Source organism: Panthera pardus, unplaced genomic scaffold (assembly GCF_024362965.1).
Source record: "Panthera pardus isolate Hobbes unplaced genomic scaffold, ASM2436296v1 HiC_scaffold_5, whole genome shotgun sequence".
Lineage (NCBI taxonomy): Eukaryota > Metazoa > Chordata > Mammalia > Carnivora > Felidae > Panthera > Panthera pardus.
This window is the reverse complement of record NW_026526980.1, coordinates 10,467,937-10,492,538: the sequence shown is the minus strand read 5'-3', so window position 1 is coordinate 10,492,538 and position 24,602 is coordinate 10,467,937. Positions and strand designations below refer to the sequence as shown.

Genomic DNA, 24,602 nt, shown 5'->3' with positions numbered 1-24,602 from the left:
AGAGAAGTCACAGAGGGGATAATGGGAAGGGCAGGAACTCAGTGGTAGCTCTCTTCCCACTCTTTTTTTTTTTTTTTTAATTTGTTTTAACGTTTATTTGTTTTTGAGACAGAGCATGAACGGGGGAGGGGCAGAGAGAGAGGGAGACACAGAATCTGAAACAGGCTCCAGGCTCTGAGCTGTCAGCACAGAGCCCGACGCGGGGCTCGAACTCACGGACCGCGAGGTCATGACCTGAGCCGAAGTTGACCGCTTAACCGACTGAGCCACCCAGGCGCCCCTCTTCCCACTCTTAATAAGAGGCAACCTTCATTAAGGCTTAGTGGATTCCAGGCACCGCCCCAAGGACTATCTGAGTTGGCCCTCACAACAACCAGACGAGGGAGGTACTACTGTTATCCCCATTTTATAGAGGAGGAAGAGCTCGGATGATTTGCTTAAAGTCACTGTATGAACTAAGGGAGGGGAAGGCTGCTGTAGTAGACCAGCCACGCTGTGTGGGGCTTAGCACGGTAGAAGCTTCTTTCTTGCTTGCACACTGGTGTTTGTGGGCTCTTTCATGAGTAGCCTTCTGTGCAAGGATTCAGCGACCCAGGCCCCTTCCGTTTTGTGGCTCTGCCGTCTCCTCAGGCCGTGGAGGGTTTCACCTCTAGCTGGTGGTTGGGAAAGAGAAAGTGTTGAGGATTGTGTGGGAAGTTTTAATAGGCCAAGCCTGGAAGTTACAAATATCACTTTCACTTCCATTCAGACTCCGTTGGCTCCAGCTCCCCGCGAGGGGGAGGCTGAGATAACAGTCCTGCTGCTCGTCCAGGAAGAAAAGGCTTTGGTGACCTCACGGCCATCTCTGCCAAAAGGGCCCAAGTGGGCAAATAAAAGCCAACCTGGGCCCTGAACAAGCTTGCTCCCCTGCCTCCCCGAGCACCTGCTGCCTCTGAGCTCCCCATAAGTGTCAGTGTTGGGGGGATCCCACCTCACCGAACCCCAGGCTCAGGGAATTCAGCCCAACGAGAGCAGTTACTGTAGTGAATTCGCCAGATACCTTTTGGCTGGCAAGCCCTGGACACCTGCTGACGTACGAAAGGAGTTGACCACTGGTTCTCAGCTGGGCTGATGTTGTCTCCCAGCAGACATTTGGCAGGGTCTGGAGGTGTTTCTGGTTGTCGCAACTCCAGGGGTGCCACTGGCATCTGGTGGGTAGGGCTCGGGGATGCTGCTCGCATCCCACAATGCACTGACAGCCCCCCACGATAGTGCTGAGGTGGAGACACCCCCGAACCAGAGCGGTGGATCTGCTGGTCTTGGAGTTTGCGGGGTGAGGTGGTGACCTCTGTGAAGGGCAGGCGGGTGCCGGCTCAGAGCCAGTCTGTTCCAGTTAGGTGCCTGTTAGAGACATGTTTCTTCTCCTTATGGCATTTTAAGCTCTCTTCATTCTTAGTGGTTTTTCTTTGGCTGCCTGAGTGTGAAGAATTCAGGGGTAGAAACTCTTGGGTGAATGTGTGCTCATCTGTGCAGATTTTTCAAATGGCTTCCTTGCTTCCACCCATAAAAATGTGGGCAGACAGAAGCATGCTCTGCAAACAAGCCGCCTTCCCAGGTGGTATGACCTGGACAGATGGAGTGCAGCCTGGCTCTGCGGGCGAGGGGGTGGGGGGCCCTCTCAGGAAGAGGAGCAGGGTATTTTTAAATCCGGTCTCTGCTCCTCCCCACCTTGTGGTTTATGGGTACGTGTCACTTGCATGTGGTGATGTGCAGGGTTCACAAGGGAAGAGGAGTTCTGATGGCTTTTCAGTATTGTAATTATAAAGGATATATATTTATACACACATGTATGTGTATATAATACAACCATTAGGAGAGAGTAGAATAAAAAGTAAAAATTCTCCCTGCTTAAAGGTGGTTACTCCTAACAAGTCTTCTTTCTAGGAATATATGCATTTATGTGTATGTGCACATGTATGTGCCTATATATCTGGCAGATGTACATGAGTGTGTGTGTGTGTGTGTGTGTCCACCTGCTATTGTGAGTATCCAAAATATATATGCTTTTCTGCAACTTGCTCTTTTCACATAATGGTTCTTGGGCATTTTTTCATATTAGCGTACTTATATATAGGAGAGCCAGGCGCCGTGGATACATTAGTGAACAAATTAGACAAAAATCCTGGTTTTGGGGCACCTGGGGGATGCTCAGTCGGTTAAGCGTCTGACTCTTGATTTCAGCTCAGGTCATGATCTCACAGTTTGTGAGTTCGAGCCCCGGATCACGCTCCATGCTGACAATTCCAAGCCTGCTTGTGATTCTCTCTCTCTCCCTCTCTCTCTGTGCCCCTCCCCTGCTCTCTCTCTCTCTCTCTCTCTCAAAATAAATAAATATATGTTAAAAAAAAGTCCCAGTTTCATTAGATGGCTACTTGAACATGGGAAGACAAGTAGCAAACAAAACAAATGCATATGATGCCATGTAGAGATGATGTTCGGTGCTAAGGAGGAACAGAAGGAAGGAAAGAGAATAGTGAGTTTTGGAGTGAGGATTGCAAGTTTTTCCAAGGTAGCCGGGGAAGGCCTCATGGAGAAGGGGACATTTGAGCCAGGATGTGAAGGCAATCAGAGAGGAGATCGGAGATGTGCCACGTGGATGTGAGTGAGTGTGGGAAGAGCATTGCAGCCAAAAAGGATAGCAAGTGTAGAAGCCTTTACATGGGAGAGATAGCAGGCAGACCAGCATGGCTGACACGGAGCACAGATTCCCCTAATTATTTGTACCAACCACGTGATATTTCATTAAGTCCAGGAGTTGGAGAAGTTATTTAATTAGTCCCCTGTTGGTACCATTGGGACTAATGCCAGGTTTTTTTTTGCAGTTAGAAGAATCATTGGGGTTGGCATCCTCAACGCGTCTCTGCTGATGTGTCCAAATATACCATGAACTAAAACCCAGCCATGGGATTGCTTGGTCGAAGCATAGATGTTTGTCTGTTTTGATAGCTAGTGTCAAAATCTGCAACCCCCCCCCCCCAAAAAAAAAAGTGGCACAGTTTTATTCTTTTCTGTCTCCTTGCAAACGAAACAGATGGTTTTGGCAAATATTTTTGCACCTTTGTGGCCCAGGGAGGCCCCAACTCCTGGCCGCCCAAAAAAGGATTCTTGTAAGGCTGAAATAAACAAGTTTTGAAGATTCTGAAGTGCTGAACAGCTACGAGGTGATTTTTTTTTTTTACCTTTAAAAAGCATTTTGATTTTTAATATATATTATGTAATAATTCAAATATATGGAAAAGTACAGAAAAATAATCACAGGCAATCAGCACCACCCTCCCCGCCCCCCCCACCCCGATCTGCCTCAGATTAATTTTTCATTTCTTAGTTGCCCTCGGCAAAGCAATTCCACACTGGTTGCTGGCTTCCAGAACCCAGGGTGTGCAATTATTTTATTTTGAAGTGAACTGTGTGAAAAAGGGATACATGGACTTAATCAAGGTTTAAAACTTTTGCTCTTTGAAAGAGTTAAGAAAACAAAAGAGCAAGGCACACCTCGAGGAATTTTTTGGGGGCGCCTGGGTGGCTCAGTCCGTACAGCATCCAGCTTCAGCTCAGGTCATGATCTCGCGGTTTGTGGGTTCGAGCCCCGCGTCGGGCTCTGTGCTGACAGTTCTGAGCCTGGAGCCTGCTTCGGATTCTGTGTCTGCCTCTCTCTCTGCCCCTTCCCCACTCGCTCTGTCTCCTCTCTCTCTCAAAAATAAATTTAAAAAAAGAGGAATTTTTTGCAAAACATAACCAATAAAGAACCTGTATCCAGAATACATAAAGAATTCTAGTAGCTCAGTAACGAGACAACAGTCCACAATTCAGTAAAAAGCGGGCCAAGGTTTGAACAGACGCCCTTTGCAAGAAGACACAGGAACGGGAAAGCAGCACCAGAAAAGATGCTCTACCTCCTTAGTCATCAGAAATGCAAAGTAAAACCACCGTAAGATCCACTGCGCCTCCACTAGCACAGCTAACGCCGAAAATACCGGGGCGCCTGGGTGGCTCAGTAGGTTGAGTGTCCCTCCGTCTTCTGCTCAGGTCATGATCTCGCAGTTCGTGGGTTTGAGCCCCACGTCAGGCTCACTGCTGTCAGCCTGTCAGCACAGAGCCTGCTTTGGATCCTCTGTCCTCCTCTCTTTCCCTCCCCCACTTACGCTGTCCCAAAAATAAATAATTTTTTTTTTTTAATTTAAAAATAAGGGCTGAAAATACCAAGGGTTGGCGAGGATGTGGGGCAACTAGAACTTTACTGCATTTCCGGTGGGAATGCAAGACGCTGTAACCACTTTGGAAAACAGTATGCATGGCCTTCTGAAGTTAAATACACATTTACCATACAGACCAGCATTCCACTAGGAGTGGAAGAGAAATGAAAACATTCGTCCACAAAAAGTCATGCACACAGATGTTCTTAATGGCATTATTTGTTAACAGCCAAAAACCTGGAAACAACCCAAATGTCCATCAACTTGTGGATGGATAAACCAATTATGATACATCATACATTAGACTACTACCCAGCAATAAAAAAGAAAAAGATACTAATACACATACACATGGATGAATCTCAAAAACATTATGGTATAATGCAAATGACTATATACTGTGTGATTCCATTTTTATGAAATTCTGGCGTAAGCAAAACTTAGCCCACTTGGGTCAGGGAAAAGGATGGAAGGGAAAGGGAAAAGAAGGAACTTTGTTGGAGAGAGAGAACTATGTATCTTGATTATAGTGGTAGTTACGTGTTCGTATACAATAATCAGTATACATCCAATTGTGTTCTTAAAATGGATTTTATTCTGTGAAAATAATACTTTAGTAAATAAAACCGAAGAGAATTTTTTTTTAATTTTTAATTTTATCTTATTTATTTTTTTATTTTTAATGACTTCTTTATTTTTTAAGTTTATTGATTTGTTTTGAGAGAGAGAGAGAGCACAATCGAGGGAGGGGCAGAGAGAGAGGGAGAGAGAGACAATCCCAAGCAGGCTGTCTACTGTCAGTGCAGAGCCAGACATGGGACTCAAACTCATGAACCGGGAGATCGTGACCTGAGCTGAAACTAAGAGTCGGACGCTTAACTGACTGAGCCACCCAGGAGCCCCATAAGTGTTTTTTTTTTTTTTTTTTAATTTTTTTTTTAACGTTTTATTTATTTTTGAGACAGGGAGAGACAGAGCATGAGCAGGGGAGGGTCAGAGAGAGAGGAAGACACAGAATCTGAAGCAGGCTCCAGGCTCTGAGCCATCGGCCCAGAGCCTGACGCGGGGCTCGAACTCACGGACCGAGAGATCATGACCTGAGCTGAAGTCGGCCGCTTAACCGACTGAGCCACCCAGGCGCCCCAGTGTTTTTTTTTTTTAATAAAATATGTGGACGTGATTTTAATTTGCATTTCTTGGGAGTCTCGTGGCATGGAACATCTGTCATGAGCTTTTCCTGTGGAAGGGGAAAGGCATTTAAGGCAGGGATGCGCCTTGAACAGGATCCAGCGTGCTCATGGGTCAAAAGTAGACTTGAATCTTTCATTTGCTGTTGTGATTAGACAGCACATCAGGGTGCTGGACCCTTCTGTTCAGGCCCAGGATGGTGTTTCTGGCCATGTGTGGTCTGGTTGTTGTGGTCACTGGGATAACCTGGCGGGACCCACCGGGAGCTCCTCGGCCTCTCTCCGGGGACTGTGGCCTTCTTCCCTCCTGTGACCAGCCTGTGAACGGAGTAGCCGCACAGACCCGGAAACAGATTTCTGGGGCAGAAAGAAGCAAGTTAACGGCTATGAAAGTAAAACGGTTGAGTTTGTGTGTTTGTCTTTTACTGTCTCAACATTTTATTGAGACCCTTTAAGAAAATATTGGAAGAATTATTCAGTCAACACCTGTATCCCCATCACCTAGATTTTACAATGACTATTTTGCTGTTTGCTTTGTCACACGTCTAACCATCTCTCTGTGTATCTCTCAATTCATGTTGTTTCCATGCCTTTCGAGACCAGTGGCAAACTTTAGTTCCCATTCATTTGTTGTTTAAAGTTGACTTTTTGCTGAAGCTTGACATACAGAAAATCGTTACACAGGCGTGACTTATGAAGAAATCACTGGCCATTGGTGATTAAGTGAGTCTTCTGCCCCTTTCCTCTCTCCAGACGTTGGGCGGTTGGGATGGGCTGAAAGGTCCAACCTTCTAATCATGCCTTGGGCTTTCTGGCAGCTAGATCCCATCCTGAAACCATCTGGAGACCTCAGCCATATCATTAGTATACAAGAAGACACTCACCAGTTGAAGATTCCATGGGTCTTAGAAGCTCTTGTGTCGTGAACCAGGGACTAAGACCAAATATTATAATCAAAGATGCTCCTATCATCCGTTTCACTTGGAAATTACAAGGGTTTTAGGAGCTCTGTGTCAGGAAGTGGCGGCAGAGACCAAATATGTATGTTTTATTATGTCACTTCGTGTGCATTCATTTACATATTGTCTGTGACTCCTTTCTTTTAATGTTTGTTTACAGAGAGAGAGAGAGAGAGAGAGTAGGGGAGGGGCAGAGAGAGGAAGAGAGAGAATCCTAAGCAGGCTCTGTGCTGGCAGCCCAGGGTCCAGCGTGGGGCCCGATCTCATGAACTGTGAGACCGTGACCTGAGCCAAAATCAAGAGTTGGACACGTAACCAGCTGAGCCACCCAGGCGCCCCTGTGGCTGCTTTCTGCTGCAATGGTGGGGTAGTTGCAACAGAGACTACAGTTGGCCCTTGAAGCCTAAAATATTTACTGTCTGGCTCTTTATGGAAAAAGTCTGCCTACCCTTCCCCTGATGTAACACCTCTGGGCTCTCTTTCATTCATCTTATTATTTGATTTATTCTCTGTTATTTTGTATCCACTCCTCCCAGGGAAGAGTTGACTTACCTGACTGGGAACAGTTTTCCTCTGGAGGTCCACAGCCTTCTGCTGGATGGGATTAAGGTGGGTCCCAGCCCTCCTCTCGCTGGGACCTACCTGCCTACCATGGGCGGGGAGGGGTGGGATTCTCTGTAGCTCCTTCAGGGCACCTGCTGTTCAGGCTTGGCCCTGCAGGGCCAAGGCCTCCACTGGTTTTGGTCAGAGAAGTTTAATTCCAGAACAACTAATAGGGCCAGGCCTCCTCCCACGGTCCAGCTGAACTACCAATCCAACCACTGTTTTGTTCTGCATCTAACACAGTGTATCTAACCCGGCCCCATGAGAATCGCCAGGGGAGCATTTGAAAAACCCTGGAATCTAGCCCCTGACCCTAAACCAATCAACAGAATCTCTTGGACTGAGTTTCTGGGCACTAGGCTTTTTCAAAGCCTTCCAAGCGACTCACATGTCTGCCATATTTCTCCTTTATTTTCTCAATTGTTTCTCAATTATTTCTGAAGACTGGGAGGGGAAGATTCGATTAATTACCCCCTTGGAAGTTCAGCAGGTGTTTTGCAAATAGCTCTGAAGCCAGTTTGTAGCGAACATTTCCCCCAGAGGGATGCCAGCAGCTCAGAAACAAGTGTACAAAGATGATCCTCTTTCAGATACATACATTGTGGTTGTTCGTGTAAAAAACAAGCACATTATATTATAGTCACACCTTTAAATGCTTCCTCCTAGACGGTGTGATTCACACGCAGAACTGAAAGTGATTCTTCCACCCATATGCCATCTTTATAAATGCAGGCTCCACATGGCTCAGTTTCCGCACAGAGGAGTGAAAAAGTGGACCAGCCGTGGTCCAAAGGAATTTCAAAGGGGATTTCAGTCTTGAGTCCTATGTCTTGAGGAAGGTGGAAAAGACCTAATTCCAAGGCCACAGTGACAGTTCTCAGAGCCTCTTCCTCCACTCCCAGGTTTGCGGATTAATGAAGGGAAACCCCAGGCCACATGCTTTTCCCTTAAGGCAGGGTTGCTCATTCTCAGTGCTTGCGGGCGTTTGGGGCCAGATGATCCTTTGTTGTGAGGCTGTCCTGAGTACAGTAGGGTGTTGAGCTGTATTCCCCCTCTGGTTGTGACAGTCCAGATGTCTCCTAACTTTGCCAAATTTGGGGAACAGAACAGGCCCAGCTGAGAATCACTGCATGAAAGGAATTGAACAACTCGTTAAGCTTGTATATATCCTGTAGACCTGGCCAAAAGGGAATTCCACCCTGGGCCTTGCGCTTTTTTTTTTAATTTTTTTTAATGTTTATTTCTTTTTGAGAGAGAGAAAAACAGAGCATGAGTGGGGGAGGGGCAGAGAAAGTGGGGGGAGACACAGAATCCAAAGCCAGCTCCAGGCTCTAAGCTGTCAGCACAGAGCCCGACACGGGGCTCAAACTCACGAACTGCAAGACTCGGGAGCCGAAGTCGGATGCTCAACCGACTGAGCCACCCAGGTGCCCCTGGGCCTCGCGCTTTCAGTGGGGTGAGAGGTCTGAAGGCAAGTCCAAGGAGTCAAGGTAACATGCCCACCGCACGCTCAGGGCTCTCTCTAGCGCATCCTCAGGAAAGCAGGCCATGACGGTAGTGTGTGGGCCCGAGGAGACAATAATAGTATTCACCTTGTAAATAGAGTTGCGGGGATGAAATCATTTAGTGTCATCACGAATCCATAGAACGGGGGCTGACACACCATATGCACTGTTTTTCGAATCGATAGTCGGTAGACATAAGACAACTTCCTTGTCTGCTGCCTCCCTAAAGAAGTAGCCATTCAGATGCTGGAGGCAGACCTGCTGAAGCCCAGAGAGATGATGGGAAGGTCTCCGACATGGCTCCTCACACACCAGCTGGAGGGCCTAACTCCCCTACAAACACATTCACATGCAAAATATTTCTACTCCCAATCTTGTTGTCATATATCAGGGTCCGTGGAAGGGGGAATGGGTGAGACTTTTCCTTCTAAGAGAAGAAGTGATGCTGAGCTCTGAATGTCCGTCCTTTTTGCCACAGGCAGGCTCTGTGACCTTGGGTGCTCAACCTCCTAACCCCTCTGAGCCTCTAATTCTCTGTCTGCAAAATGGGGATATAAACAGTACCTTCTCTGATAGGATTGTGGTGGGGATTGAGTCAAAAAATGTATATAAACTACTTTTCTCAGTGCCTAGCTACAGGACTCAGGATTTGGTATTGCTGATTTTTAATTACAATAACATTGTTATCTAAATTGTCCTTGTGACTGTCGGAAGGAAAAACATGGAGAAGAACGTGCTGTTTGAATAGCTGCTATGAATCACAAAATGAAACCTCACCCTTAAGTCATGGATGAAACTTCTTAGAACCAAAGGAATGTTACAGTTGAAAAGGGTCTTAAAACCTTAATAGACATACCCGTCGTAAAAATGGGAAAACTGAGGCCCAGGGAAGGGATATGATTTACCTAGTTTTGAAGAAACATCTGAAACATTCAGAGAGGAAAAGAAACAAAAGGGAGTGCTATAGTTTGAGGAAGTTTTGCAAAGGTTGACAAGAGAATGGGCACCATCTTTGTTGGGGTGCATCAGAGCTGGCCAGTGGGGAGGAGAGACAGGAGGAAACAGGGCCAGGGTGACTGCTTTGGGGCTTCTCTGAGGGTTGAGGTAACTCTTGAACATCTAGACAAAGTCTGGGGATCCCTCCGTGCTGAGGAATTAGGGAGGACTGGAAAACAGCCCAGAATGGGTTTTGCTGGCTTCACGCATTTTTTTTTTTTTCAGAAGTGGGGGAACAGCTCAACTCAGCACCCAACAGGTGGACTACAGGGTCTGTGACGAGGTGGGGCTCTGACCGTGACCTGAGAGCACCCCTGCACTGTGCTGTCAGCCTTGAGGCTGCACATGGGGTATCACCTTGGGAACCATACATGCAAAATGGGGAGCTGTTGAGATTTTTTTTTTTTCCTTTTAATTTGCAGTGTTTATGACACCCACACGCTAAGTCATCCAGCTTCCCTTCCAGACCGGCTGCCTTGGCAAACTCAGTTAACAACCCAAAGAGTTTAGCTCTTGGGGGGGTAGAACAGCTTCATTTTCACAGCAAATATCAACATGTGAAAGCCTTAGCTTGCTCCTGACTCACTCAGGGCACCCAGATTTTGACTGGGGCGGTGGGCGATCTCCCTGCACCTCCCTGCACCTCAGTCTCCCCAGCTGTAAAGTGGGCCAGTGATAGCAACTGCCTCAGAGCCGTGGTTCTCAATGGAGAAGGGTTGGATGCTGCTGCTGGGGGATGTGTGACAGTGTCTGGAGATAACTTTGGGTTGTCACAACTGGGGAGGGGACTGCTTGCTAATGGCATCCAGTGCTCAGAGGTGCTTCTGAGCATCCCACAATGCTCAGAACAGCCCCACAAGACAGAAAGATCTGGTCCCAAATGTCACTAGTGGTAAGGGTGAGAAGCCTCACTCTAGAGGGGTGATAGGAGATTTCACAAGTTAATCCACATGATGTGCTTAGCCCTGGACCATGCACATGGTAGGTGCTTAATAAAGGGGCGTTACTCTCCATGCTCCTTCGAAGCCTGGTCCTTGAGCCCAGTGGGTGCCTCTCATCATGCTTTGGCTTTGCCAGAGTTCTTTCCCTCGCCTGAATTGCCATGGTGAGTGGTGCCACAGAGGCAGACAGATTTGTTGATAATTCTTTAGAGATAAGTTGAGCCTAAAATTCTAGGATGTGGAACGTGCCAGGTGTACCCAAGCCCTGTCTGAGGATGGAACTGGACTTTGGTGGCTCATCTGTCTGCACAGAGGACCGTCCCCAGAGACAGAAGCATCAGGGTGCTTGAGATTTGTCAAGGCTAGGGAGAGAACACAGTGTGACTGACAGGTGGCAGCATGTTGCTGGGCAAGGTGGTGGCTCTACTCTATAACCATGGGGGAAAAGGGCACTGAAGGGGTTTTGTGTGAGTAAATCTTCCACTGACTGGACCCTCTCCCCTTTGACTTTAAAAAAGGCTTTAAAATTTTAACTGTGCTTAATAGAAAACTTTTCATACTTTCTTTGACCCGCTAACTGGAAAACTGAACTTTCTGACTGATTCGGAGTCATAGCTGTAAAAATAAATGGTTACAAAGTGAATATCCCTTGGCTGGATGAAGGCGTACAGGGTTGTTTGCCCCTTTACCAAGTGGCCCCCTTCTCCTGTACCTTTTTTTTTTATAACTTTTTTTTTAAGTTTGTGTATTTATTTGAGAAACACAGTGTGAATGGGGAAGGGGCAGAGAGAGAGAGAAAAAGAATCCCAAGCAGAGCCCAGCGCAGAGCTCGAACTCACGAAACCATGACCTGATCCAAAACCAAGAGCCACCCAGGCTCTTAACCAAGGCTGAGCCACCCAGGTGCCCCTCCTGTACTTTTTTTTTTAAATGTTTATTTGTTTATTTTGGGACAGAGTGTGTGTGAGCGAGTGGGGGAGGGGCAGAGAGCACAGAGAGAGAATCCCAAGCAAGTTCCACGCTCAGTGCAGAGCCCAATGCCGGGCTCAATCTCACGACTGCGAGACCACAACCTGAGGCCGTGTCTAGGGGCGGTCGCTTAACTGACTGAGCCACCCAGGTGCCCCTCTGCTGTACTTTTTAAAGTTCTTGTATCTGTCTGCTAGTCACAATCCACTAAATTAATTTAAATTACTGCACATCGGGAAATCAGATGACCAAGCTTATTCGGAGTATGTCTAAATCCACGAAGAGGAAGTAGATTCTTAGAGAATATGTGAGGAGCCCTCTCTATGGGTTTGGCGCACGGGCTTGGAATCTGTTCTGACTATTGTGATGCCTTTGTGCTACCACCGTGCAGGTCATTGGAAAGTTGCTTTCAGATGACTAGGGTACATCGTCCACTAATACTAGTGACTGTAGTAGAATGAGTCCCCAGAACAACCAGTAGGAATATTTGGGGATGCCTTACAACAACATTGCCAATTGTGATTATTCCTAAAGAGGAAGAAAGTAGGGATCTAGTTACGAAGAACTGGCTCCCTTCACGGGGTATTTGCTGCAAATATTCAAGTTTTGTCACAACGAGCTCAGTGACTTGGTTTCCTTATCTGTAAAATGGAGGGGTTGGGGTATCCAGCCCACTGTCTCTGGGCCCCTTTCTGGATTCTACGTGTATCTGGTCTTACGTCCCCGTTTCTCCAACAACACGCTCCCTAGAATTTACAGTGGTAGCAAATCTTGATACTCTCCCAGGCCACTTTTTTATAATCGAAGTCATTAGTTTTATTCCGCTCTGGCTTACTGTCATTTGCATTTTAAATGTTCGATTTCTAAAAGACTGTTAAGATTGCCATAACTTTACCCAATGGTGTGCGAGTGCTGAAGCCTGCCAGTTAACTCAGATGGTCACGGCAGCTACTGTTTCCCCGTCAGAAAGGCTGAATCACTGAGGAGCGCCTGCCTTTCGAGGGCCAAATGATTCACGGAGCCAAGTTACTTTGCAAAGTGGGATAAGGAGCGTAGGATATTAGACTTCCTTTTAGTCTTCTTCCCCTTCTGGCGATTTAGATGTGGATTCTCTAATGGCAACTTGTTTTTCTCTTGTTTTCTTTCCAAAGCAATATGTACTTGGAAGAAGTGCAAACTGTACATACTTATATAATACAGAAGGCAAAAAGTTCCCTGTTTTCCCTCTCTAGAGAGAGCCACTCTCAACAGTTTGGTGAAATTCCTCCAGATTGTTTTCTATTCTATATATTAACACTTTTTTAACAAAAAAAGAGTGTGTTTATGTATACTATTTGCATCTTCTTTTGTCTCCTAGCAATATGCCTTGGAGATTTTTCCATCTCATATATATATATAGGTCTATCTCATTTTTAACAGTGACATTGGTTTCCATGGCATTATTACATCAGGAATGATTTAATTAGTCTCCTCCAATCCTACTCTGGATGCCTCCCAAAGCTGATCGGAAGACAATGACTTGGGTTCAGGTAAACTACTAAGGAGGTGATCCCAGGAAGTATTGACAGGAAAGTGAGGAAGTGAGGCAGAAAAGGGAGGCACGCCAATCGGGACATTTGGTAAGTGGATAACTGCAGCCTGGGAGGTCCCTAAGACCATGAAGTGATTGGCTGGAAGCATTCACCAACTTAGAAAAGCTATTACCATTATTTTTTTATGTTTATTTATTTTTGAGAGAGAAAGAGTGTGAGCGGGGAAGGGGCAGAGAGGGAGGGAAACAGAAGATCTGAAGCGGGCTGTGCTGGCAGCAGTGAGCCCGATGTGGGGCTCGAACTCATGAGATCATGACCTGAGCCGAAGTCGGATGCTTGGACTACTGAGCCACTGAGGTGGCCCTAGAAAAGCTATTATACTCACGGTTATGGTTTATTACAGAAAAAGGAAACAGACTCAAGTCAGCAAAGGAAAGAGGCACACAGGGCAGAGTGCAGGAGAGACCAGACCAGGGTTTCCAGTCGCCCTCTCCCAGTGGAGTTGTAAGGACAGCACTTAATTGTCCCAGTTAAGTGGAAACACACTTGGAGGGTTGTCAACCAGAGAATTTCACTCAAGCCTTGATGTCTGGGATACTGATTAGGGGATCAGTCACATAGACATCCCAGTGGCTGGCTGACCCTAGTCTCCAGCCCCTGCTGTTGAGTGGCCCAAGCATTCCACCAGAAATCATAGTTAGCACAGACTGGCATGGCCCAGGCAGAGGGCTCTGGGTGCTTGAGGTAGGACACGACCCACAGAGGCTTTGGGTGGCCTCTAGGGTGGGCCGAGGGGGTAGACAGAGGACCACAGCCTCAGCTATGTTTCTTCATGGACATTTTGATTATTTGCATTTTTCATTCTTTTTAAAATGTATTTATTTATTTTATTTTAGAGAGAGTGCGGGAGCAGGGGATGGGGGGTGGGAGGGAGAGAGAATGAATGAATGAATGAATGAATGAGTGAGTGAATGAATGAATTCCAAGCAGGCTCCATGCTCAGCACAGAGCCCAACATGGGGCGTGATCCCACGACCCTAGGATCCCAACCTGGGCCGAAATCGAGAGTCTGATGCTCAACCGACTGAGCCACCCAGATGCCCCTCCATTTTCCATTCTTACAATGCTCTAGAGCAAGAGTCAGCAAACTTTTCCAGAAAGGGCATGAGACAAACTACTTTCAGCTTTCTGGGCCACACAATCTTTTTTGCAGGTCCTCAGCTCTGCTACTGTAGTGTAATGGCAGCCACAGACATTATGTAAACAAATGGATTTGACTGGGTTCCGATAAAACTTTATTTACAGGGGCACCTGCTGACTCAGTCGGTTTAGTGTCTGACTCTTGATTTCATGCAGGTCAGGATCTCACAGTCATGAGATCAAGCCCTGCATCGGGTTCCTTGCAGGGTGTGGAGCCTGCCTAAGATTCTCTCTCTCCCTCTGCCCCTCCCCTGCTTGCATGCACTGGCACATGCTCGCTCTCTCAAAAAAATAAATAAAAATTTTATTTACAAAAACAGGTATTAGGCCAGATTTGGCTTAAAGGCTCTGATATCCAGACATTATCCAATATCTAATATCCAGAATATACCCTTGTATGTATATCTTTGTCTGTCTGTGCAGATAAATCTATGAGATAAATTGTTAGAAATAGAACTGCTGGATCACAAGTTATAACATTTTTATTTTGAGTAGATACTGTGAACCTCTCCCAAAAGTTGAACCAACTTCCTCTTTCACCAACAGTGCATGGGAGTGTTTGAGATTTCCTTTCTTTATTAAAACCCGTTTCCCAAGGAAAACCTACATTCCATTTACTAGGGTGTATCTGCATTTTCCTTCTTGAGCTTTGGAGAGGCAGAGGAAGGTAGAACATTCTGCCCCCAAGGAATGCCTGGAGTGGCCTCATGGTAGTTATCTTGCTTTACCAAGGCCCACAGAGAAGGACACTCTGGTAACTTGTTTTTGTTTGGTGAGATCAAACCTTACACTGCCCACGAAGCATGGTTCAAAACAATCCTGAGTGTTACCTTTTCAAAAAAAAAAAAACAAACATAAATGCATCAGAGAACTCCTTAGTAATGTCTTATTAAACAAAGATTCCAGTCCTGATTTCTCCCTTCCGTAAGGGATCTTCACGTAAACAAGATTACCCACGCATACTGAACACTTTACCAAGTTACAAAAAATATACGTGGTCCAATTTTCGTCCACGTTACTGACAGGTGCTGGACACTTGAGTGGTGCTAGACCTGATTGGTACAGGCTAGCCTCGTTCATCCTGGGCCTTTTTGGTGTTTAGACAATGGATGGGGTTTTGGGGTTTTGTTTTTCCACTTTTCTTTTTTTCTTCCCATTCCCCCCCTCCCCAATTTTCATCATTTAGAATTCTTGGTATGAACCTCACAGGGGAGAACAGAGGCTCATTAGCATTCAAGTTCTGTTTTTGGCTGCATATTTTAGCTGGTTTATTTGATAATCGGCATCCCTCCTGGGATCCAGCCCGCTTTTGCTCGGCTCATGCTGGGTGAATCTGTGATATTTCCCATTCTGCAGTCCTTCATTTATAACACAGACTCAGCCTGCTTTCCCGTTAGCGAGATGGCATGCCCGGACTACCCACACGCAGATAAAGAATTAGGCGGAACTTGGCCGAGAAGATAAATCAAGCTAACTATCTCATTAGGCTTGAAAGACACAAATTAAGCTTGCATTAGAATTAACAGGGAAGCCTTCCAAAGAGACACACATTACAACAAGGGGTAGAAGACATTGCCATGGCCGTTTCTCTCAGGAAACTTGCCTTCATGGCCTGGAACAGAGGAAACATAAAATCTCTTTTATAAAAGGTCCACAGACAGGGGCGCCTGGGTGGCTCAGTCAGTTGAGCGTGCAACTTCGGCTCAGGTAGTGGGCTCGTGGTTGATGAGTTCAAGCCCCACGTCTGGCTCTGTGCTGACAGCTCAGAGCCTGGAGCCTGCTTCGGATTCCCTGTCTCTCTGCCCCTCTCCCACTCATGCTGTGTCTCTCTCTATCTCAAAAATAAATAAACATTAAAAAAAAATTTTTTTTAAAGGCCCACAGACAGAAATCTGGGATCAAAATAGCAGGATAACATTCATCAAGTGCTTATCTAGGTACTGTGTGCTGAGAGCATTCCACACATTATCTCACTGAAACCTCACGGTGACTTGTGAGGTCAGGTACTATCACGATTACTGTTGCGGGGCACCTGGGCAGCCCAGGTGGTTAAGCGTCTGACTCGTGATTTTGGCTCAGGTCAAGATCTCACACTTCGTGAGTTTGAGCCCCAGGTCGGGCTCTGTGCTAAGAGAGTAGAGCCTGCTTGGGATTCTCTTTCTCCCTCTCTCTGCCCCTCCCTCCTGCTCACTCCCTTTCTCACCTTCGAAATAAATAAATAAACATTAAAAAATTCTTTACCAAAAAAAAAAAGAAAAGGTTCCTGTCTCATCTAGGAAGAAACCGAGTCTCAGTCTGCATTTGTCCCAGGGTCCTAGAGCTGCCAAATGATCGCCCAGGGTGTCTGGCCCCGTGGCCCGCAGTGGTTCATCCAGCATGAACTGGCCCCCCAGGGGACATTGGCCCCACCTGGAGACACGTTGGGTTGTGACGGCTCCTGGCATGTAGTGTGTAGAGGCCTGAGGCGCTGCTAACCATCCTGCTGGGCACAGGACAGCCCCCATGACAAAGAATTACCCGACCCCAAATGTCAGCAATGCCACGAATGAGAAGCCCCGGGTTAACTCCGCGGCCAGCCTCCAGTGACGGCTGACTGTCCCGCTAGAAGTCCCCACCCGTAGTGCTCTGCAGACGGTGGGGTGGGGCGACGGCCGTAAGTTTGAAGCTGCACGTTGGAGGGTATGCGGCTGTCTGGTGGAGCCACGACAAAGGCTGAGCGGCGGGAACATGCCTGGCGTGGTGAGGGCCACCTGGTGCCGTGGGAGTGAAGGGACCACGAGAAGAGGAGATGAGGGACGTGGGGAGTTGTCACCGATAAGAGAAACAGACGGTGCCCGAAAGCAGGAGCCCGTGTCTGCAGCTGAGGACCGTGTAGACTAACGACCTGTGTCTTGTTCTTGCCCCCTTGTTCCGTTCTCCTTCCTCGCAACCTCCCCCCTGCCACCCCCGCCCCTCTGGCTCCCCAGTGTTCGGCCACAACATGAAGAGCAGCAACGACTTCATCGGAAGAATTGTCATCGGCCAGTATTCTTCGGGCCCCTCCGAGTCCAACCACTGGCGACGGATGCTCAACACTCACCGCACTGCCGTGGAGCAGTGGCACAGCCTGAGGTCCCGGGCTGAGTGTGACCGTGTGTCCCCTGCCTCGCTGGAGGTGACCTGAGGGCTGCGGGAAAAGCAGCTTTTGTTTGTTTAAAAAAAAAAAAAAAAAAAAAAGGAAGAAAATTTAAGACGGAAAAAAATGTGTCACATGCCTGTTACATCCACACTTATACACTCACAACACACACACACACACACACACACACACACACACACACACACCCTAAATCCTCTCAGAACAGAGAGGAAGCTGACTACTGAACACAAAATGGCTGCCCTCAATGAGCAAGGCCTGAGAACTTTCTGGAAACCCCATCTATATGTCACAAGCTGACTGGGCTCTGCCGTGAGACTCATTGGCAGTGTTTGTTCCTGTTGATACCCCTGCCTCAAAATGCACTTTCAACCCTCAGGCCAGAGAAAGGGCCTCCTCAAGGGCGCCAGCCTCCTTTGAGACGAAATTCTGCAAGAGCATGGCCACTGTGTGGGAGGCCCGACCCCCATGTCCAAAATGCACACCCGCTGACTGGGTGATTTCTGAGCAGGCCGCTGATCCCTGGGGTTCTTCCAACCTGATACCTTCCCCCCAAAGTGTAAGTACTTTGCCTTCTCTTTAGTGGACGTGATAGATTAGACTATTTGGAGAAAACAAATGGCAACAAAAAATATTCCAGTGTAAGAAACTTCCCTGGCTTAACTGAATTTGTCCTTGTGTTAGCTTATTCCTGGGGACCCCCTGTGGGTACGTGTGTGGATGTTCTCATGTGGGTGCCCTCACAGGTGAACGTGTGTGTGTGTCCCCGTGTGTCCTCTTGGTGAGCACCTCTGTCCTGAGCTCTCCCTTCTCTCTGCCTCTCCCTGTGAAATTTCACCCAGTGTCCTCCCGTCTGTCAAGACCCCACCTTCAGTAACAGCATGTGCGTATGTCAAGTAAATAGAATATGATAGAGCAAAAGTAACCTTCTTTGACCGAATCCTGGTAACAGTGACACACAGAAGACCTGCAAAGGACAGTTACGCGGATTAAAATGGCCACCGCACCCCCATCCAAGATGACTTCTTCCTTGTCATACTCCGAGGATCTCTCTGTATTTGTGTGTGAACCAAAGTCATTTTTCTCATGCTAAGGAGTTAGTGTAGTTAGGCTAGAACTCTCCCCGTTGGATGCTTCTGTATCTTTCCCACAGCCTATTGTCTGGCATAATGGGGAGCTATTTATTGAAATTAAAGATTATTTATTTGTGCCATGCATTTGAGTTCTCTTTCTTCATGAACACGGGGCATAAAGCGTGCGAGGGTGTTTTGGTTACTACTGCTGTGTAACAAACCATCCCAGCAATTCAGAGCACTGGTATGGCCTGGAGGTCAAGGACAAAAGGCAGGAGGGCTAGGTTAAGTTTCTTAGGAGGAAAAAAGAGCACTTTCCTTCTCTATTAAATGACTTCCTTGGGGCGCCTGGGTGGCTCAGTTGGTTAAATGTCTGACTCTTGGTTTCGGCTCAGGTCAGGATTTCACGGTTTATGGGTGTGAGCCCTGTGTCAGGCTCCGTGCCCTCTCTCTCTCTCTCTCTCTCTGCCCCTCCCCTGCTCGCTGTCTACGTCTCTTTCTCAAAATAAATAAATAAACATTTTAAAAATGCATTGGAGAAATGAAGTGAAATGGTTTTCTTCCCATGGTTGTCCAGAAGAGGGTAAAAGCATGAGAGAAACAGGGAGTGAGGGAAGGTGGGTACACAGCAGGCGTTCGGCACTAGAGATGAGGTGATAACTGTGTTCGGGCCCCTGGGCTTTGGAGCCATAGAAGCCACAGTTCAAATCGTGGGCCCACCATTCCCTAGCCACGTGTCCTACAAGCCTCACGACTTCTCTGGGCTTTGGTCTCCTCGTTGTCTTAGTTGAGATCACCTCAAAGGCAGACCTCAAAGCAAGGGCTTGGATGCAGCTTGGGCGCTGGGGTGGTGACCGCCCCGGAAGCCTAAGTGGAAGAGTAAGAGGAGAAAAGCTGATGAAGGCTGCATCGACGGGCACTGCAGGCAGCTGGGGCTCAGTCATGCTGGGGACCCCACAGAACACACTTGAGAACGATCGCGATAGGGAAACTGGAATAGTTAACTACTGACCCTCATCCCTCAGGGCCCGAGGGTTGTCGCTGGAGACCTTAAACATTTGGCACTTTAGGATGGTCCCATGTGGGCTCAGAAAGCTTCAGTAGCACCAAGAAATCCTCAGGCAGAGAGAATGAGGGGCATGTGATCGGCCGGGTGTGTGGCCTACGGGCACCACCAGCTGTCCTGTCTGAAATAGGGTGACAGTTCCCCCCCAGTAGGGCTCATGCGAGGATCTGCCTGGACGATGCTCGCACAGCCTAAGCATGCGGTGCGTGCTGGCTCTTCCCAGGAGGCATGAGTCAGACGACGTTTGCTGGTTGACCTGAGGGGACGGTTGTAGGACGGATGTCAGAGCCGTCCACGTCTCCGAGGAGAGAGTTTGTCAGGGACGAGGGAAATGTGTTGGAAGGTGAAGGAATGACTTGGTTTCTATAAAACTTGAGCCCCAGGTGCCCTGGCCGGGGCTCCCCATTTGTTTTCGTTAGCATCTTCCTCCTCCTCAGCGAGAAGGTGGGAAAGGAGATTCACGGGCCACCTACACACCCTCTTTGGGGCCTGGGGACCCAAGTTCAAGGGGAGGAGGTAGGGCAGGAGCAGTGCTATGAAGTTTAGAAGCCGAGTCTGTTTTCCCACTCCCGGTCCTTGAGTCCTCTCGGCTCTTGGGACCCAGAGCCTCTTAGGATTTCAGCCCACCCCCTGGGACTTGACATGTGCTGTGACCTGTGCCAGTCCTGCTCAGACATGATGAGTGCCGGGGCGCCAGGAAGGTCTATTTGGAGCACTGATAGGGGATTTTTTTCTAGAAAGCTGGGATCACTGCAGGGGAATGAAGAAAAGGATTCCTTTCCTTTCTGGGTGACCTGTCTTCTACTGCCAGTGGGGTACCTGCCCTTTTTCCTGTTCAAAAAGACCATTTAAAATAACTCAGGAATTGGGGTGCCTGGCTGGCTCAGTAGGTAGAGCATGCAACTCTTGATCTTGGAGTTGTAGGTTTGACCCCACCGTGGGTGTAGAGATTACCTAAAAATAAAATCTTTTAAAAAAAATAGGGGCACCTGGGTGGCTCTGTCGGTTAAGCGTCCGACTTCAGCTCAGGTCATGATCTCACAGTTCACGGGTTTGAGCCCCACCTCAGACTCTGTGCTGACAGCTCAGAGCCTGGAGCCTGCTTCGGATTCTGTGTCTCCCTCTCTCTGCCCCTCCCCCATTTGTTCTCTCTCCCCTCTCTCTCTGTCTCTCTCTCTCTCAAAAATAAACACTAAAAAATATTTTTAAATAAATAAAAGCTAAGAAACTAAGGGAGATGGTTGATAGATGATAGGTAGGTAGGTAGATAGGAAGGAAAGAGGGAGGGAAGGAAGGAAGGAGGGGAGGGGAGGGGAGGGGACAATCTTCACTGAGTCCTCGGGTCACCATGAGCACAGTGTGTGTGAATGTGTGTATGAGTGGCCGGGGTGGGGATGGGGCAGTAATGCCATCACACAATAAATACAGCTTTAGGAAGACAAAATATATATACTATGTTATGATGAGATCTCTATTACAACCTCCAAAAGACAGCAAAGATCGTATTTGTTAAGGAAATTACCTACTTTCTGGTCAGTATATTGAGGTCTAAAGCAGAGGTTGGCAAACTACTGTTTGGCAAACAAGCCCACTGCTCATTTTCGTAAATGAAGTTTTATTGGCATCCGACCAGGCCCATTCCTAGTCTTTGGTACAGGTGAGTAGTTGTGACAGGGTCCCCGTGGCCTGCAAAGCCTGAAATACTTGCCCTGTGGCTCTTTACAGAAGTTGAAGTTATAGTAATGTAGGATGAGTAGGTCTAGAGAGCTAATGTACAGCATGATGCATATAGGTAAATAACACTGCACCGAATACCGAAATTTGCTAAGAGAGTAGATTTCAGGTGCTCTCATCACCAAAAAGAAGGTAACTATGTGAGGAGATGATAATTAGTTTGACTGTAGTATCATTTCACTGTGTATGTGTGTATCAGGTCATCACATGGCATACCTTAAATACATACAAGTTTTAAAAAAATTTTTTTTAATGTTCATTTTTGACAGAGAGAGAGACAGAGCATGAGCAGAGGAGGGGCAGAGAGAGAGGGAGACCCAGAATCTGAAGCAGGCTCCAGGCTCCGAGCTGTCAGCACAGAGCCCGACGCGGGGCTCGAACTCACGGACTGTGAGATCATGACCTGAGCCAAAGTCGGACGCTTAACCGACTGAGCCACCCAGGAGCCCCAGTATCTTTCATGTTTCAAAAGAATTTCCAGTGGCCTGTGTCTGACCACCCTCCTCCCCACCTAGTGGGTTCGCACTCTGAACGTGCTTGATTTCCGTGACAGCAGGGGCCCCGAAGTGCAGTGCACCCGATGACGGAGAGTAAGGAGAAATTATCCAAACTTTATGTTTTGTTATCAATCTTAAAAAAAAAAAAATTGTTGGAGTGACTAGGTGGCTCAGTATGTTAAGCGTCCGACTTCAGCTCAGGTCATGATCTCACTGCTCTTGAGTTCGAGCCCCACGTCAAGCTCTGTGCTGACAGCTAGGAGCCTGGAACCTGCTTTGGATTCTCACTCTCCAGCTCTCTCTCCCCCTCCCCTGCTCATGCTCTATCTCTGTCTCTCTCTGTCTCTGTCTCTCTCTCAAAAATAAAAAAACTTTTTTTAAAATTCTCAATTTGGGGGCAGAGTATTCTGTAAGACCTGATATATTAGCACAGTAAGTAATCCACACACATCACTTATATAATAAATGTATGTCATTCCTAAATAAATACATGTGCCTGCGCTGGGATGTGCACCAGCACCCGGTTATGAGGCAACTGGTAGATATGAGGCATGCTGTAGGCTGAAACTGAGCCTAAGCTGTGCTCGGAGCCTGAGTCAGGCTTTGACAGGCCCCCCGCGCCCCCCTCCCCCCCGGCCCAGAGCCAGCAGGGCAACTCACGCACGCTGCGTGGGCACAAGCTAAGTTAGAAGTTATGCCTCACAGGCACAGCCGCGGGTGTTCCAGAGAGAAAACCAGCGACTGGGACTGGTTTGACTCCCTCCTGTGAGTGCCAGCCACACAAAGTGTCAGAGTACCTTATGGAGCATCTCAGGAGAGGAAGTGGGGAGTGGGGAGTGGGGAGTATGCAGGGTCCCCTGCCAGGAAAGGGCTGGCACTGGCTCAGTGATAATCCTAGCAACATTTGCTATCATTTATTGAACATCTACTACTTGCCAGCATCTATGCTAAGTTTTAACGAACAAATAATTTCATTCAATCTTTGTGGGGTAGGTTCTGCTGGTGTCCCCTATTTTATTAAGGGGGAAGCTGAGGCCTCAGAAGGGCAAAGTGACTTGCCTGACAATACACAAAGTGAAGGAGTGAAAGACTCCAGTTTTTAGAGACATTAATTCCTAAACGCGATGACATTCCCAGTGAAAACACCAGTGGATGTGAAAACATTTATTTTAGGGGCACCTGGGTGACTCAGTCGGTTAAGCGCCTGACTTAGGCTCAGGTGATGGTCTCACAGTTCGTGAGTTCAAGCCCCGCGTTAGGCTCTGTGCTGACAGCTCAGAGCCTGGATGGAGGCTGCTTCAGATTCTGTGTCTCCCTCTCTCTCTGCCCCTTTCCCACTCATGCTCTGTCTCTATCACGAAAATAAATAAACATTACAAAAATTTTTTTAACATGTATTTTTTTTTAGGAAATAAATATTTATTAAATTCTTGGACCTATTTAGTGAACAAACATAATTGTTAGCCACTTTTTAAATTTGCATCCAAGTTAGTATAAAGTTCAATAATGATTTCAGGAGTAGAATCCAGTAATTCATCCCCTACATATAACACCCAGTGCCCATCCCAAGTGTCCTCCTAAATAAATGCCCCTTGCCTATTTAGCCCATCCCTCTACCCACAACCCCTCCAGCAGCCCTCAGTTTGTTCTCTGTAAGACTTTCTTATGTTTTGGCCCCCTCCTTGTTTTTATATTATTTTTGCTTCCCTTCCCTTATGTTCATCTGTTTTGTATCTTAAATTCCACATATGAGTGAAGTCATATATTTGTCTTTCTCTGACTAATTTCGCTTAACATAATACCTCTAGTTCCATCCATGTTGTTGCAAATGGCAAGATTTCATTCTTTTTGATTGCTGAGTAATACTCCGTTATATATATACCACATCTTCTTTATCCATTCATCCATCAAGGGACTTTTGGGCTCTTTCCATACTTTGGCTATTGTGGATAGTGCTGCTGTAAACACGGGGGTGCATGTGTCCCTTCGAAACATCACACCTGTATCCCGTGGATAAATGCCTAGTAGTGCCATTGCTGGGTCGTAGGGCAGTTCTATTTTTAGTTTTTTGAGGAACCTCCATACTGTTTTCCAGAGTGGCTGCACCAGCTTGCATTCCCACCAACAATGCAAAAGAGATCCTCTTTCTCCGCATCCTCGCCAACATCTGTTGTTGCCTGAGTTGTTACTGTTAGACATTCTGACAGGTGTGAGGTAGTATCTCATTGTGGTTTTGATTTGTAATTTCCCTGATGATGAGCGATGTTGAGCATTTTTTCATGTGTCTGTTAGCCATCTGGATGTCTTCTTTGGAGAAGTGTCTAGTCATGTCTTTTGCCCATTTCTTCACTGGAGTATTTATTTTCTGGTGTTGAGTTTGATACGCTTTTTATAGATATTGGATACTAACCCTTTATCTGATATTTCATTTGTAAATATCGTCTCCCATTCTGTCCGTTGCCTTTTAGTTTTGCTGATTGTTTCCTTCGCTGTGCAGAAGCTTTTTATTTTGATGAGGTCCCAGTAGTTCATTTCTGCTTTTTGTAAAAAAAACACTTAAGCCCGGGCAAACCACACACTAGAACTATGCATGAATGATAACTTTTGCTTCTCTTTGTTGAGCACTTATTCTGTGTCAAGAACCTTCTACAGGCACCTCCTTTAACCCCTAAGAAACCCTGAAAGGTGGAGGGATGGGGAGGAGGTTAACTCACTTAGGTCTTCCTAGGCAAGCAGCTAGTTCTTTTTTTTTTTTTTTTTTTTAATGTTTATTTAGTTTTGAGAGAACGACTGCACGCAAGCAGGGGAGAGGTAAAGAGAGTGAGACAGAGGATCCAAAGTGGGTTCTCCACTGACAGCAACGAGCCTGAGCCCGGTGAAGGGCTCGAACTCCCGAGGCATGAGATCATGACCTGAGCGGAAGTCGGTTGCCCAGCCACCCAGGCCCCTCAAGCAGCTAGTTCTAATGCCTG

General features: G+C 47.1%; 1 protein-coding gene across 2 annotated transcripts in view; it reads left to right on the top strand.

Moving 5' to 3' along the window:
- The window catches only part of SYT17 (synaptotagmin 17), an 82,994-nt gene extending 64,517 nt beyond the window's left edge, over positions 1-18,477 (top strand). For both annotated transcript variants that reach the window (XM_053894540.1, XM_053894539.1), the window contains exon 8: positions 17,091-18,477. In XM_053894540.1, coding sequence (XP_053750515.1) covers positions 17,091-17,287 — 197 coding nt within the window. In that variant the 3' untranslated portion in view covers positions 17,288-18,477. The remainder of the gene's footprint in view (positions 1-17,090) is intronic.
- Positions 18,478-24,602: the final 6,125 nt, after the last annotated feature.